General features: G+C 48.5%; 1 protein-coding gene across 1 annotated transcript; it reads right to left on the bottom strand.

The window, feature by feature from the left end:
• Nucleotides 1-3,436: 3,436 nt before the first annotated feature.
• LOC105080003 (serpin A9) lies at nt 3,437-15,481 on the bottom strand. The gene is made up of 5 exons (XM_010968868.3): nt 15,316-15,481; nt 9,723-10,368; nt 7,573-7,846; nt 5,491-5,638; nt 3,437-3,985 (listed from the first exon to the last, which is right to left on the bottom strand). The coding sequence occupies exons 2-5, from the start codon at nt 10,351-10,353 to the stop codon at nt 3,782-3,784; spliced, it is 1,257 nt and encodes a 418-aa protein (XP_010967170.2). The 5' UTR covers nt 10,354-10,368; nt 15,316-15,481; the 3' UTR covers nt 3,437-3,781.
• Between the last annotated feature and the right edge of the window lie 217 nt (nt 15,482-15,698).

The raw sequence follows: 15,698 nt of genomic DNA, 5'->3' as shown, positions 1-15,698 counted from the left end.
CAGGATTCAGCTCAGGTATCTCCTTGAGAAAGCCGTTCCTGACAGCCACCCCTCCCTCCCACCACCCGGGCCGGGTTAGGCTCTGTGAGTTCCCATAATATCCTGTACTTGCCTCTCCTCACACTGGCTCACGAAATACTTGGGTTCATTTCTTCCCAGTCTGTGAAAACTTTCTTGGAATAATCTGTACCTAATCCATGATTCTCTCCTTTGGGTTGGCACACAGTAGGCATAGAAGCATTCAATAAATGAACAAATGGGTACATCATATTCCTTTGAGGGACACTGTCTTCTCCATGGAGAAGTCCCCGTTCCCTCCAAGGGCCATCCGTCTGCCTGTATGAGGGGGTCCCTTGGGGCATTTCTTCTTTGCTTGGGGAGCAGGGGCTGAGCTAGAGGAGGGAGCAGATGCAGCTTCTATTCCTACCTCCACCTAGACCCCTGTGTACATTGCACGGGGACAGAGGTCACCACTGTGCTGGACGGCGCCGAGTGTCACACACCTGGTCTGTAGTATCTTGTTTTACCCTCACACCCATCTAGCAAAGGCCAGTAGTGTTATTACTGTTCCCATTTTAGAGATGTGGATCTAGGCTCAGAGAGGTTCGGTAACTGGCCCACAGCCACACAGCTAGCGGGGGACACAGACGGGATTCACACCCACATCTGCTCGACACCACAGCCGTGCTCCTAACCCAGAACTCCCTGACCAGTCATCTCCCCTTTTTGGTAATAGATACTGGACTAAATAAGTAGTGGGCAAGCTTTTAGAGATGAGGGCTTTTTAAAATTCTTGAAATGTTTCCTTCTGTCTTCAGTAATTACATTATTATCAAGAACAGTAATATCAGCCTCCTTTCTTAAGGACTTTTTTTTTTTTTAAGTTTCCTGGTACAGAGAGATTTTACTTTTTGGCCTCAACATTTTAAAGCTGGACCTCTGGACATGTTTTCTTTGGGATCAGGTGAGCTGAGGGGAGGAGGGGACATTAGTACCAGAGGTCAGCCCCACACCTGGGGAGCAAAAAGAAAGCCCTTGCTTATAGAGGGTTCTGAGCTCTGACTAGGACTCAGGATGCTGGCCACACACCGGAGGGATGCCCTCGGGGACCATATTCTGCACCAACGCTTGCCTTTTCCTTTCAGCTCCCAGCTGGGAAATGAGCTAGAAAGACACGTCTTTGTTGTTTTAAAATGTTCCTGATTTGGAAACAATAAAAACAATGACATTAATGGGTAGCACTCACCTGGCGCCCGACAGTTTGCAAGGCATTGTCCTGAGGACTTTCTGTGTTTACTCACATGACCAGTGATGCAGGAGCTGAGGGTTTCCCAGCACCGCTGGGGTGACTGCACTGCGCTCGGGGGAGGGGGCGGTTTCTCAGTGCTCCCGCCCAAGTTAATGCTTTTGAGTCACATCACTAGCTCCAGTTTCTTGTCCTAAAATTTAGTGAAGGGTTGTATTGAACCATCACACGTGCAGTCCCTCCCCCTTCTCCACTCCAAATCATACATTCCATGTGGCAGGATTCGTTCTATGTTGAACCCCCAGCCTCATCTGTGCCTGGTCCAAGGTGTGTGCTCAATTCACCTAAATGCCTGCACACAGATTCACTGGGCGGGTGACTGGGCAGGCAGAGAAGTAACACATATTGGGGGACACATGGCGGGCCGGTGTCGCGGGTGGTAAAAGAGTTTACCAAAGGCTGGGAGAAGTTCAAGAACAAAGGAAAGTTTAGTAGTTATGCTGCCACAGGCAACAGAGGGCCATTCAAGCAAGAGGTGCCCGCGTGTTCACCGCTTGTGAATGAACTTGCAGGGTCTTTTACTGAGGACGGGGCTGTGAATGCAAAGGGACAGGGGAGCAGACTTCTGATTGGCTGTAAGGGAGGCAGGGGCTTTGGTACACGGGAGGAGAGTGGATTTACGACTGCAGTAAGATGGAGACATGGGCTGAGACAAGTCGGCCTGAGCTACAGTGAAGCTAGTCACTTCCCAGAGCTGTCAGTTCTGCTAAGGCAAACACCCAGCAGGAGTTTATCTTCAGAGGAGGAGCAGGCAGACGCCTAAGGGCTGGAAGTCTGGGGGCCGCAGGCCTCAGCAGGCACCAGTTGGCACTGCCACCCCCGCCTAGAAAAGTGAGGTGTTCAGATGTCCCGGGTGATCTGCCGACATACTTCTGTGATGTGCTCTTACACGCTGTAGCACAGACATGAAGAAGGTGGTAACTGGTTTTATTTACATCCTGGGCACAGTTAATTAACAACGGAGGAATCTCATTAGCAGCAGACACTGCAGGGGGAGTTAGCATTCGAAAGAGGTGGCGGCCTCTTGGAGGTGGCGGCCAGCTCTGGCTAACTAGAATTTGGACTAAAAATCCACACTAATAAGCAGAATGGATGGCTTTTTAAAAAAAGGTATTTTTCCAATGATGAAAGGACTGGTGCGGGAGATGTATGGATTAGCTAGGAACGTTGTTTGCTTCTGAGTCAAGAACTTGGAAAAGACAGCACATCTGACGTGGTGTGGGACACTGGCACCCCCAGTAAAGGAGACTTCGGACACAGCAGTCCTGAAAGGGAAGGAACCAGAACAGCCTGCCTGGCAGCGGGGGGCGGGGGACCGGGGAGGATGGCGGCGTGGCGTCTGTCTGATGCTCCTGTGGCCATTGCACCATGTGCGGCTCTGAGGAATCAGAGTAACGGTGCCAGGCCATTGTCACTAACAACCAGCAGGGAGGAGGCTGACCACAAGAGCTGAGTGTACGTGTGTGTGACAGCGTCAGAGCCAGGAAGGCAGCAGCCCTGATGATGGAAAACCATCGCACAGACTCAGAGAGATCTTAACAACTAGTACATTAACCCCTCATTTTCCTGTTTGAGAAACTCAACTGGTTTAATACCCTCCCCTCCGCCTTCCAAACCCAGACTCCTTTCCTCAACCAGTAATACCCTGCATGATCTGACCAGGGTCCCTGTACCTCTCTGACCTTGTTTCTATCATTCCAGCCATTAGGGCATCCTTCTGTCCCTCCAATGCACCTGCTCATTCTAACTCAGCCTTTGTGCTCTCAGAAACACCTCCTCGCTGTCTCGTCCTATTCAAATCATCCTAGTCAATGCCTTGCCAGTGCTTACTGTAACTTTTAACAATTACGTTTATTTATATGTTTGTTTTTACAGTTGTGGCAGTGGCCATCTGTCACCTCCACGTAGGTCCCATTGATCAGGGACCTTGTCTGTCTGGTTTGCTCCCAGCACACAGTAGGTGCTCAGTAAGTTTTTGTTGAATGAATGGATGAAGGAGTTCATGTAGCCACTGAAATGTCACATATTGACGACCCAGCCACCGTGACTTCGCAGATCAACCATTTTCAGACTAGGACCCTGGAGGCATGTGGGAACACTGTTGCAGGCTGAATTCACATTTTGGGTTTATTGAATTTATTACTGTAATTCTGCAATAAAGGTGACTGATCAATATGTCACCATTCCCAGGGACTCTGAGGGCTGAAAGTCCACCAACCCAGAACTGTTCCATGAAGTTAGTGACCCGGGAGGATTTGTGGAAAAGAGCACTGACCGGGGGTCAGTGGGCTTTGGTTTGTGACTGTGGTCACTGCTGCCTTAGGACAACTGAGCCGCATGCAGCTCTGCCGGGGTCGGGTGGACCCTCAGAGCAAGAGACAGCACTTCCGAACGTCACAGCAGGAGCAGCAGGCCACGTGGTATGTCATTTCCTGCACATCGTCGACATGTATTCAGATGACAAGCCTCTTCCACCTAGAAATTAGTGGGATTTCCAACTTTCCCCAGGAAGAGGATGGTCTCTGTGATTTTGTCTGTAATCAGCAGCAGGAAGGGCCTATTGAAGCAGATGGTGGAGTAAGGGGGGCCATCCTTCGACCGGACTGTGAACTTGGTGGCGGTGGCTGCTGCGGCCTGGGTGCCCTCCTCGCTGATGTCCAGCACAGCCTTGTGGGCGGCCTGCCAGAGGAAGAACAACCATCAGCTCTTCCCTTACAGACACCTTTACTTACTGAGTTTTGGTGTTTTGCCTGGGAATGGAGACACCCCCTTGAGAGGCTTCAAGATAATTCCTGGCATTAGATTTGCTCAACCAGTGGCAGGTGTTGTGGCTACTGGTCACCTGGCCGGTAAGCATGGAGTTGGATGGTCACAAATCCAGACCGGAAGGACCTAGGTTTGAGTTCTGGTTTCGCCACTCATGGTTGCAGAAGCTATTTAAGTGCTGTGTGTTTCACTTTTCAAATCTATAAAAGTGTGATGTTAATTGCATGTCTCCCACAAGTTTATCCACGGAGTTAAAGGAGATCACAGCAAGCAGGGGCTCATGACCTCGCTGGCAGTAGTAACTGTTACAACTGCTGCACAGGAGACATAGGCTAGGTATTACTAAGTATGGGATCCCTTCTTGGTCTTCTATTCCTAAATTTCAGGAGGCTGAGAACTCTCCACAATCACAAGCACTGTTTTTTGTGTGTGCAGGAAAGCATATAATGGGGAAAAGTCCATTACGCGCATCCTATTCCAGAGGGACCTCTCTGGATGCCATTCTTTCCCTGGACACCAATGACACCAATCTCGTGCAGTGGCCCAGGGCCACTTCTGACTGTTATAATCTGTCACCCAAATAAAATTTTAGGTCAGGGATCTGAAACCCATATGTGGACAGGGGCTGGGCAGGTAACCCCAACGAGCTGAGGAGACGTGTTGTAAGAGCAGGGGGCACATGGCGAGGGTGAAGGGCATCCTTGGGCTCACTGCTGCCATGTGGGAATTGGGCTTGGTGATTTGTTTCAAGAGAGTCAGAATCTAGATTTTTTAGTTCTGATATCTTACACTGTAGAAATCAGCTCTTTTTTCCCCTCTTTGTTTCTTTCTTTGTTTCTTTCTCTCTTCCTTCCTTCCTCCCTCCCTTCCTCCCTCCCTTTCTTCCTTCCTTCCTTCCTTCCTTCCTTCCTTCCTTCCTTCCTTCCTTCCTTTCTTTCTTCTTTCCCTCCCTCCCTCCCTTCTCTCTCCCTTCTTTCCTTCTTTCAACTGCAGATCGAGCACAACCCATCTACTGGATTCTCATGCCTCGCAAGCAGCCATGCTGTGAACTCAGTGTGAGCACCTGGGTTGCAGGGAGGGGAGTTCAAATGCCAGGTGGGCAGCTGCTTGTCTGCCGTGGATGTCGGGGCAGAAGTGCCACCTGCTGAAGGGAGGCGTGATTCCCACAGCACTGTAGTTGGACCTTAGGAGCACTTATTTGAAGAGGAATAAAAGATGCCTGTGTATCTGTGGTACGATGGCCATAAAGCCACAGGCCTGGCAGCCATGAGACCCAGACATATTTCTGCACAGGGAAATCACTTTGCCTCTTGGGGCCTCTGTTTCCTTATCAGTGAGATGTGAGCCCTCGATGAACCAGTCTCTACAGGCCCTTCCAACTCATTCTTTCAGGCCAATATGCTCATTGACTAACTCACTTTGGAAACTTGCAGGAATCCTCCCTTTGTGATTCCAGAAAAATCAGCATTTTTGTCAAATGCATCCCGGATGCCCATCTTCGGGAGGATGGTTTCCAGGTCATAGGAGGCAGAAATGGAACATTTGGGAATGAACACCTCCACCCACCTGTGGAAAAGAAAAAAAGACAAAGTGAGATCACCAGCCCATGGAGCCCATTCTGGGTGGCATTTCAGGGGACTTTGCACTTCCTCTAGGAACTGGTTGCTGCTGGAGGGGTCAACACATCCCAGACAACCAACCCAGCTTGCTCTGGAAGCAAGCCTCCTGGATGAGCAAGTCCAGCTTTGAAGGTAAATAAGATGAAAAATGGGCTTCATAGTGAAGTAGGGGCAGAGTTGATACAGGGGCCCAGCAAAGGTGCCCATGACAGAGACCAGAGGGAGGCACTGGCAGTGATGGAGGTGGTTCTACCCCAGCCCCGGTCCAGAGTGTGCCTCCCCACCACTCTTCCTGAGACAAACCCTGGCTGAGAGCAACAAAGTCCAATAGAACTTTCTGTACAGTTGGAAATATTCTCTCTGTTCTGTCCAGTATGGTAGTCACTAGCCCCATGTAGCTATTAAGAAACTTAAATGTGGGTAGTGCCAACAAGGAACTAAATTTTTAATTGTATTTAATTTTAAATAAGTTAAATTTAAATAATCACATGTGATTGGTGGTTACTATATTGGACAGCATAGCCCTAAAGTTCGGCACAATTTTTTCTTCCTTGGCAGTGGTTTCCCCAAACCCACATTTATTGAATAGCCCACATTTATTGAGAATTTACTATGTGCCAGGCATTTTCTCCAGCACATTCATTAACATTATCTCCATTTTAAAGATGGTAAATCTTAGTTGACCATGCTTTGCCCAAGGCCATGTACTTAGTGAGTCGCAGAGGGAAAGCACAGAAGTGAGAGATGAACACTTTAGTTCCTCATTGCTGGAATTTCTCGTCTGACATCTAGCACAATGGACAGCTCTCTCTTCCCTTCCGTCTCTGCGCTGGCTTGGCCAGCTCCATCTTCTCTGTGCTCCGTCTGCTACACTTTAGAGACCCCCACCTCCACCCCCAGCCTCCGTGTTGCCTCCTCTTCCTCTTTCCAGCCCTTGCTGCAGTATGAGGAGAGAAGAAAACTCTGAAACATTCTGTAGGGTCCTTTCATCCCTACTTTGCATCTTTGCTAGCGCTGTTTCCTTTACCAAAAATGCCCTTCCCAACCAAGCCTCTATGTTTTATCCATCCTTCATGTCCTACCCATACTTGTGGCTCAGATGCACCGCGGCCAATGCCAGAAGCTCCTCCGAACTCTGCCCACCCTCCCCTGGGGCACTGACCTTTGTCTTTCTTGAATTACAATGATCCCTGATACTATCTTTTCTCCCCTCCTAGACTCTGAGCACCTGGGGTTGATGTTAACAATGCCAAGAAAATACTGCTAAGAGACTGTGCACAAGACTTTGACATTTCCTTTTATCTGATAGTTAATATCCTATTGATCCTTTCCATAACGAGAACTAATAATAATATTACTATGAGCTAACATTTACTGAACACTTATCTCTGAGGTTTTTTTCTAAGCACTTTATTCAAAGCAATTAGTTTTATCCTTTTAACAATTTATGAGTTTAATAATACTATTATCGTCATCTTATAGGTGAGCAGCAATGCTTCTGTGTGTGTTTGTATAGAATAATTCCATGGAATTTAATATTGAATTGGCTGATAGAGTGAACTCTGCTAGCACAGAACAGGTACAGTTGACGTGAGACTCTTGCAAGAACACATTAGCTACACGACCTTGGGCAATTCACTTCCCTTCTTGGAGCCTCTGTTTCCTTATCTGTAATGGGGGTGATAACACTTCTTATGTGTCAAGTAATGGCGAAGTTTAAGTGACAGCATGTACACAGAGCACGAAGCTCCCTGCTCAGCATGCAGTTGGTTCTCAGTTAACAGGAGTGATTATTCAACAGCTGTTATCATGATCTTCCCCCATCCTTAGATGTACACCATCACCTGCCTCAGGCCACAGCAAGTTGACACTGTTGCCCACCTCTTCTGGAGTAAGTGGCTCCACCTCCACACTGTCCTGGCTGACAAGGCTCGTTCCAGCTGCCTCATTGTTCCCTGGCCAGGGAGGACGAAGAAGGCCACGGTGTCTCCACTGTAGTCCATCTGCAGCACAGAGCAGTTCAGCTCCAGATCCACCCCAAAAGCAACTTGTTGTACCTGGTGCATCATTGGAACATGTACAGTAGTCCTCTCGTCCACCAGGAAGGGGAAACTTTTAGTGGTATACGTAGGGTTAAAGGGCTTCTCCCACTTGGCTGGCACAAAGAGAGAAGGGAGGGCTTTATGTCCAAGTATAATCAGTGAGGTGAAGACAGCAAGAAGGTGTGAAGTAAAAACCTCTGAAAACTCTTTCCCCCATAAAAGTAATGAGAGTCAGAATTAACTTGTTCAGGAATCTGGAAATCAACCAAATGCTTTTAGAAAATTAGAGAATAGTTTATGAAAGAAAAACAGCTCAATCTTGGTAAGAACAGTGAGCTTTGTGGTGTTTTAACTTGCCTGAGTCCCATTCCCCACTCCTCAACTCTTGAGTAGCCTTAAAAAATAATAGCCTTTGTCTGCAGTAAGATACAGCAGACTGGGAGCTGCGTAAGGAAAAAAAGTAGGGCTAGAACCCTAGACCAAGGTAGGAAGCCTGACACTAACCAACTTCAAGACGGACTATAAATCTACCGTAATCAAGACAGTGTGTTATTGGTAAGAAAATAGACAAATAGATCAATGGAACAGAATAGGGAGCCCCAAAATAGTTGGATGCAATTAGGACATTCTCTAATAAACAAAAACAGACACTAGCCGACCTGCTTATAAGAAATACGAAACGGAGTCCTTCAGGAAATGACCCTAGACAGTAACTTGAATCCACATAAAGAAACTATATTCAATACCTTGTAATAGCATGTAATGAAAAAGAATATGGAAAGGAATATATATATATTACTGAATACATGCTGTACATCAGAAATTAACACAACATTGTAAATCAACTATACTTCAATTAAAAAAATATGAACCAAAAACTAGAAATTCAGAAAAAATGTGTAAGAAACATGCAAAGAAGTATAGAGTATATAAGGTGGGTTTGAAAGTAGACCTGATGAATAAAGAGCATCAGATTATGCCGGGTGAAATGTTGGAGTATTGCAATGCTAATGATTGTTCAGAATTAATCTATCTATTTTAACCAATGCTAATCAACATCTAAATACTATTGAGGGAGTTAACACATTAAAAATAAAGTAGATGGGGATTTGTCTTCTCAGTTACAATACGTAAAACAGTGAAGAACTACCACATATTAAACAGGCCTACCAGTTTGGGAGTGAAGAATGCAGAATCAGAGGGAGGAATTATGGAAACTTAGCATATCAAAGTATAGTAGGGAAAAAGTAGGGAAAGACTAAATGCTTAACAATTCTCATATGAACAACTGGCAACCCCGTAGCAAATAGTATGCATATTTCAAATCACAGGTATTATCAGATATAACTTATAATGAAATGTAAAAAAAAATGAACACACGATCCAATTAAATGCTGTCTACAAAGCAGACAATAAGCACATGAAGAGATGCTCAGCATCATTAGTTATCAGAGACAGGAATATCAAAACTACAATTATATGCCACCTCAGACACCATATGACTATAATAAAAAGATAGATGTTAACAAGTGTCGGGGAGAATTTGGAGAAACTGGAACCCTCAAATATTGCTCACAGAAATTTAAAATGGTTCAGCCTTTGTGGAAAGCTATTCTTAGTTCCTCAAAAAGTTAAACATAGAGTAACTGTATTATCTAGTAATTTCATTCTTAAAAATACCCAAGAGAATTAAAACCATATGTCCATATACACACAAAAAAACTTGTACACTAATGTCCATAGCAAAATTATTTATAATAGCCAAGAAGTGGAAATAGCCTAAATTTCCCTAAACTGATGAATGGATACACAAAATGTGGCATAGCCATACAACAGAATATTACTCAGCCATTAAAAGAGTGAAGTATTGATACATGTTCTACAACGTGGATAAATATTGAAAACATACAGTAATAAAAGAAGCTTATTTGACTAGGGGCGGGGAAGGAACAGAACATTAAAACCAAAATCAACTTCTCAGAGCTTTACCTTCAAAGAAAATGTGGTTCACCAGGATCATGACTGTCTGAGGTTCAAGGCTTTGGATTAAGTCCACAATCTTCCCTTTGGTCTCCCTCTTCACATAGCTGTTGATCTTCTTCCGGGCAGCTGAGATGCTGGAGAAATCTGTAGAAAAGACTTTCGACTCATACAGCCCCTTGACGTTGTCCAGAAAATTTGTCTGCAGCTGCAGCTCCTTTCTGATGAAGAGGACGCTCCCCATCTTTATGTCCCGGTCCTTGCTGGGGACAGCAAGGGAGTGGACCAGATGCTGGAAGCCCTGGTGGATGGTGGACTCTGGTGTGTGTGAGAGATTGAACCCCAGGCCCTGGAGGATCTGGGTCTTGGTGGCTGAGTGGGCCCCAAGGGAGAGCATGGCCAGAGAAGCAGAGACACTCACGGGGGAGAAGAAGATGTTTGGACTCGGGGCCTTCAAAACCAGCTTCTGGTACAGGCGGAAGGCAAAGTTGGTGCTGCTGGAGGACACCTGAGAGGCGGGACTACTTTTTCTAGGGGAAGGGCAGACAGATCCTCTGCTGGGGGAGCTGGATGGGGGCACACAATATACTGGAACACAGAGGATAACAACTAAGAAGGCTTGATAAAATGAAGGTGGCATTTTGGAATGAAAAGTCTGCAAGAGAGAAAAGAACCATTGAGGGGAGGTAGGTTGAGGGTCCAGCCCCTGAATCAGTGACTTTGCAACCCCCCACATCATTAGCAATAGAATGGGGTCAAGCAAGACAGCTAACAGTTCTCTCCTGTAATCTCATTTGATTTTCACGATAACCTCCTAATTTAGACACTAGTGCTCTTGTTTTATAAGTAAGTGAGTAAACATCTCAGAGAGATGGTGTAACTTACCCTGGGTCACACAGCTAGTCTGTGTTCTGCCTGGAATTCAAAGTCAGGTCACAATCCCAAATCCAAATCCCAGATCCCACGCTCTTCGCTTTTTCTGCTTCATAGGCTCACTTTTTAAGAAGTGAGACAATGAAAACAGATTGCAAAGCCCCAATCTTAGTCTCCAGAAGTGATCTCCTGCACCTTAGAGATCATTCCAAACATCCTTTGTCCCTTTTGTCTAGATCTGATCATTTTCTCACCGTGGCTGCATCTCCCTAGTGAGAGGTATTTACTGCTGCAGTGATGACCCTCAAAAAACGGAACCCGAGAGCAGAAAGCTGCCTGCAACCGTGGTCCTCCAGGTGCCTGCTCTCCCGAAAGGTCTCATCCAGCAAGACTTCAGCGTCAGGAGGAGTTTAGACTGAGGACCTGATGGCAGTTGGAAGCTCCAGCAGTTTTGGAGTAGGTCAGGGTTGGGCCTGCGTCACCTCTAACGTTCACGGTGGGCAAAATTTTAACCTCTCTAGACTTCAGGGTTTTTTTTTTTCTGCTCTGTGACATAGGGATAATTACCTGTACTCTATAGAATTGTTCAGAGGATTGAGAGCAGTAAGATCACTTGTCTATGTCAGGCCAGTCTTAACACGATAGTCACGTCCCCAACAACCTCTTTGTCAGAAGTAAATTGATATAAAGTGGATAACATTTTATTGCACTAGAGATGACTAAAGTTAGAAGGAACTATATGAGGAATCTTTTTGCTGAACAAGCAACTCCTTTGGGAAACTGTAAATTTCTCTCCATTTCCATTTATTTGCTTCAGCAATTTTTGTTTTGTAGCTTCCTGTCTGTTTGGCTGAAGTTAAGTTTTCTCACTAAGTTATGCTCACAAAAATCCACCCACCCACTGGACAGTTTATCCATATGTTCTAAGCGGACCCCCTAAGCTCCCCTACCCTGAGCCTGCTCCTTCTTTCTCCTCCTCTCAGATGGTCACATCACTCATGTCGGTCATCCACATCAGAAAACTGCCCATCACTCCGCAGGCTTTCGTCTTCCTCTTCCCCACACCCAGGGAGTGGCCAACTGTTCTTCATTCTTGAGACTTCTCAAGCCTCGCCTTCTCTCCATTCCCCTGCCCTGTTCTTGATCCAGACTCTCCTCATTTCTCCCCTGGACAGTCCCAAAGCCTTCTGGATTCATCTTCCTCCCTCCAGCCATGTTACCTCAAATCAATTTTTCTCAAGGTTGCCAGCCTGAACTCCACCAATCTCATTCTGCACAAAGACCATCTCCTGGGGGTTAGAGGCAAAGCCCTCATACGGCACATGCCCCTCCTTCCCCTCTCTTCAGCTCCATTGCCCACCTGTATCTCCATCCTCAGTCCCTCTGCATCCTTTAGCAATGGCCACCTGCCCATGACCCTCCTCTCCCAGTGCTGCTCTGACCCTCCCCACCACTAACGCCGCTGTGCCCTGGACAGGCTGATTGCTCTCCTGGAATGTCGCTCCCTTTGCTCATGGAAAAGCCCTTCTTTCTCACTCTTGAAAACTCTACTTAACCATGTGCCTTCTTGAGAGGCTCCCCCAACCTCTTTTCGTCTTGTGATTTCATCACTGTCTCTCCTCTCCTCTCGTGCTCTGACACTTGATTCTACTCCTACTTCTCCATGCACTGGCCGCATGCAGTTCTATGTAATAATCTGTAGGTTCCTTGAGGAATAGGACCACTTATTTATAGTCCATGAGTTCAGTACATTGAGTTGGACATGTCATCCTCAACAGGCTCCATGTGACGTGCTGGGGCTACCGTGGAGGAGCAAACAGGGTCCTTTCCCTTAAAGAGCTTACTGGGAAGACAGACAGGTAGCAAATACCACCCACCAGGTACGAGACGTGCATGTGATGGACAAGTACAGGCATCTCGTGGTAAGGACGGCTTCTACCGGAAGTGACAGCTAGCTGAGACTTGAAAACTGTTAGTGGGGGAAGAGGGCCAGAGGAGAGGTTTAGGCCAAGAGAACTGCCTGTGCAAGGTGGGTCCAAAGAACAGCAAAGGTGCCATGAAACGGAATCTCAGTGGTGCAGATGCCAGAGGGAAAGGGGGTGGGAGGCGGTGACAGGTGCAGAAATGAAAGGCCACGTGGAGAGACGGGCAGACTTGCCTCTGGGCCAGGGATCCACCGAGGGGATTGGCCTGGAGGAGTGCTCGATCAGAATGGAAGGTTCGAGGGCTATTCTGGGATTTCCTGTGTCATTGATTTGTCTATCCACCCCTCTTCCTACCACGCACTCCACGCACGGTGCAGGGGCTCAGTAGATACCCGTATGCTGATCTGGGTTGGAAGAGGTTTACACCAGCGTCAGAACCAAGTAAATGAGGGGGAACATGGGACTAGAACCCCGGGGTTCTTCTATGTGACGAGCTCTGTGACACCTGGGGGCCTCCTGGAAGCCCTGTGAGACTGCGGGGTTTGCAGGATGCCCTGCTGTGTTAACCTGGGGGACCACTGGCCTCAATAATTTAATAGCAGCACTTGGTCTTGGCAGTCAACCAGAAGTCAGAGCCTAGGCAGGAACACTTGCATCCTGCCAAGCCTCAGAGCGATAGATATGCTTAAACTTAAAGCGCAGCAGCCTCGTGCAACCCCTGGCATCACTTCCCCTCCCCGAGCAGCGCTGTCTCCTGCCTGTGAAAGAAGGTGGCTCCAAGGAAAAAATTACATGGTGTGTATTAGGCCCAGCACAGCATCTGGCCCACAGTGGACATGAGCTCAAAGCTGCTTCTCCTTTGTGGCTCTAGTGAGTTTGCATTCTTCCCTTGGGAGCGGGGTGAAGGGACAGGCTTGTTCCTGGACATCTGTGACTGTGAGAGGGGAGGAGGTTGAAGGCGGAGTGTCAGCCAGGCCCAAAGGGGAGGGAGTTGCTACCGGGGACAGGGATGAGGTGCCACAGAGCACCAGGCTGTCCCGTCTGACCAGGGGCCTGTGCCCCGTTCTGGGGAGGCTTTGATTGGCTGGGGCTCTCAGGGGCACCTGCTAACACCCTGTGCCTCCCAGAGGGCCCACATCCCCATCAGCACATGTGGCCTTGCTACAGGACATCTGCTCTGTGCCCCAAAACCTGCGCCAGGGGGGTCTGGGCTGAGCAGGGGAGACCCTGTGACCTGGCAGCCTTGTCTGCCCATAGGTGTCCCGGCACCCTGCCCATGACGCTGGCCTCCCTGTGACCTCAGGCAAGTTGCTGCTTCTCTCTGGGGCCTCAGGGAGGAAGCCTCAAAGGGCTCCTTCCTTGACAGTCAGGGATCCACATCCATGGGCCTCAAGAAGCAGGTCCTTACTCTCGGAAAAAAGCTCCAGGAAAAAAGATCATTCGGGTTGGTTCTTATAATCCAAACTCCTTCCTTGCTTGGACTCTCTTGGTCCAAACTCCTCTTGTGGCTGCACCTTCTCTCTGCCAGCTCCACGAAGACCCTCGCCCCTCTCTCAGCGGCGACACGACTGTGGCCTGGGGTACCGTGCGTCCTGAGGGGCTCTGCCTGTCGGGGTGACAGGGATGCTGTCTTCCTTGCGCTCGCCTGGTCTGCTCTGGGCTCCTCTCCCACCACTGGGTGCCTTCATTTCACCCTTCACTGCCTCTCGCTGGCTCGGTTCCTCCCCATCTCCCAGCTGCAGTCTTCCCTGCACTGCAGACGGCCCGGGCTGTCTCCAGATGCAAGTCCCCTGTGTGTCTCACTCACCCGCTCAGACTCCTCCAGGGCTCCCCACTGACCTTGGGAGGAATGCCCAACGCCTGGCTTTCAAGGTCCTTCTTCCCTGGGGCCCAGCTTACCTGCCCCCCCCACCCCTTCCCAGCAGCGCCCTGGAGCACGCGGCTGTTCCCACCTCTTGGGAAGGTGGCATTGCCCTCAGTGCATCCCCCTCCCAGTCTTTATTTGCCTCCTTATCCAGCTTGGCTGTCGAAGAAGAGCTTGATTTCACTCCAAAACCCTACACTCCCTGGGGCCATTGTCTTCGTGACACGCACGGTTGGTGAGGCCTCAAACCTGGAATAACCCACCCCTCTGTTCCTTCTTTGCCAAGCGCTGGGGCAAAGGTGGCTCAGCAAGGCGGGCCGGTCCGCTGTGAACTCCCTGCCACCCTCCTTTATCTGCCGGGCGACATCGCGCCCATCAGCTCACTCTCCCACGACCTGTAGGGAGTGTCTCAACCTTCTCCATCTCCTTCAGGTGAACTCTTCACTTTGCCACATATGGAATTGTGCGCGTGCGCACACACACACACACACACACACACACACACACCAGACAACCTTGCCTCCTACCTCGCATAAAAGAGAGACCCTCAGAGGTACCCTGCTTTCCCCAGCACTCTTCCGCCTCCCCCGGTCCTTCTGAGGTCAATCTCACTCCCCAGACTTTAAAAACCATCCTTTATCTGCACCTCAGGACCCTTATACCTCTCTCTTCTGTATTTAGACACTACTTCTCAACTAGATCCTTGCTGTTGACTTTTAAATACATTCAAGTCTTGCCCATTAAGACAAACCACCACCAACAACAAAAACAATAACATGTTCCCTTCTGGCTATTGCTCCATCTCCATCCTTCCCGTCACATCCACAAGAGCCACGTACCCATGGCCTCCCCTCCCACTCTCTCCCTGGCCCACTCCAGCCTGGCTCCCGGGTCCACAGAAATGGGACCAGCCTGTGAACTTATCAGGCTTTCATCTTACCTGACTTCCCAGGAGCCTCTGACACACTCAGCACTTATCCCGTCCCTCCCCTGGGCTCTGGAACGCCACGTTCCCCTAGACGTCTCCTGTCTCTCTGCTCCTCCTCCTTGTCCCCTCCGCCGGTTCCTTGTCTCCTCCCCGTCCTCACGCGTTAATGAGCCCTCCAGCATCCGCGCCTGGTTGTGGCGCTCTCCTCGCTTTGATGGCTCCTTTCTCTCCAGCTGATCTCATTACACCCACGGTTTCATTACTAAGAAATGCAAATCACTTATTATTTTCAATCGCCAGCCCCGGGCTTTTCCTCTGAACTCCATATATCTAACCTCCTATACTTGATATCTCCTTCTGATATCACAAATGAACCTTAGGCTCAATCCGACCCA

Source organism: Camelus bactrianus, chromosome 6 (genome assembly GCF_048773025.1).
Source record: "Camelus bactrianus isolate YW-2024 breed Bactrian camel chromosome 6, ASM4877302v1, whole genome shotgun sequence".
NCBI classification, from domain to species: Eukaryota; Metazoa; Chordata; class Mammalia; order Artiodactyla; family Camelidae; genus Camelus; species Camelus bactrianus.
This window is presented reverse-complemented; position numbering and strand designations above follow the sequence as displayed.

What these genes read in the sequence shown, in the direction of transcription:
- LOC105080003 (XM_010968868.3), bottom strand. Translation starts at nt 10,353, where the DNA reads ATGCCACCTTCATTTTATCAAGCCTTCTTAGTTGTTATCCTCTGTGTT. An exon ending in GAACCACATTTTCTTTGAAG is followed by an intron (nt 7,847 to 9,722) that starts GTAAAGCTCTGA and finishes TCTTTGTGCCAG; the next exon opens with CCAAGTGGGAGAAGCCCTTT. An exon ending in AGCCACTTACTCCAGAAGAG is followed by an intron (nt 5,639 to 7,572) that starts GTGGGCAACAGT and finishes TCTTTTCCACAG; the next exon opens with GTGGGTGGAGGTGTTCATTC.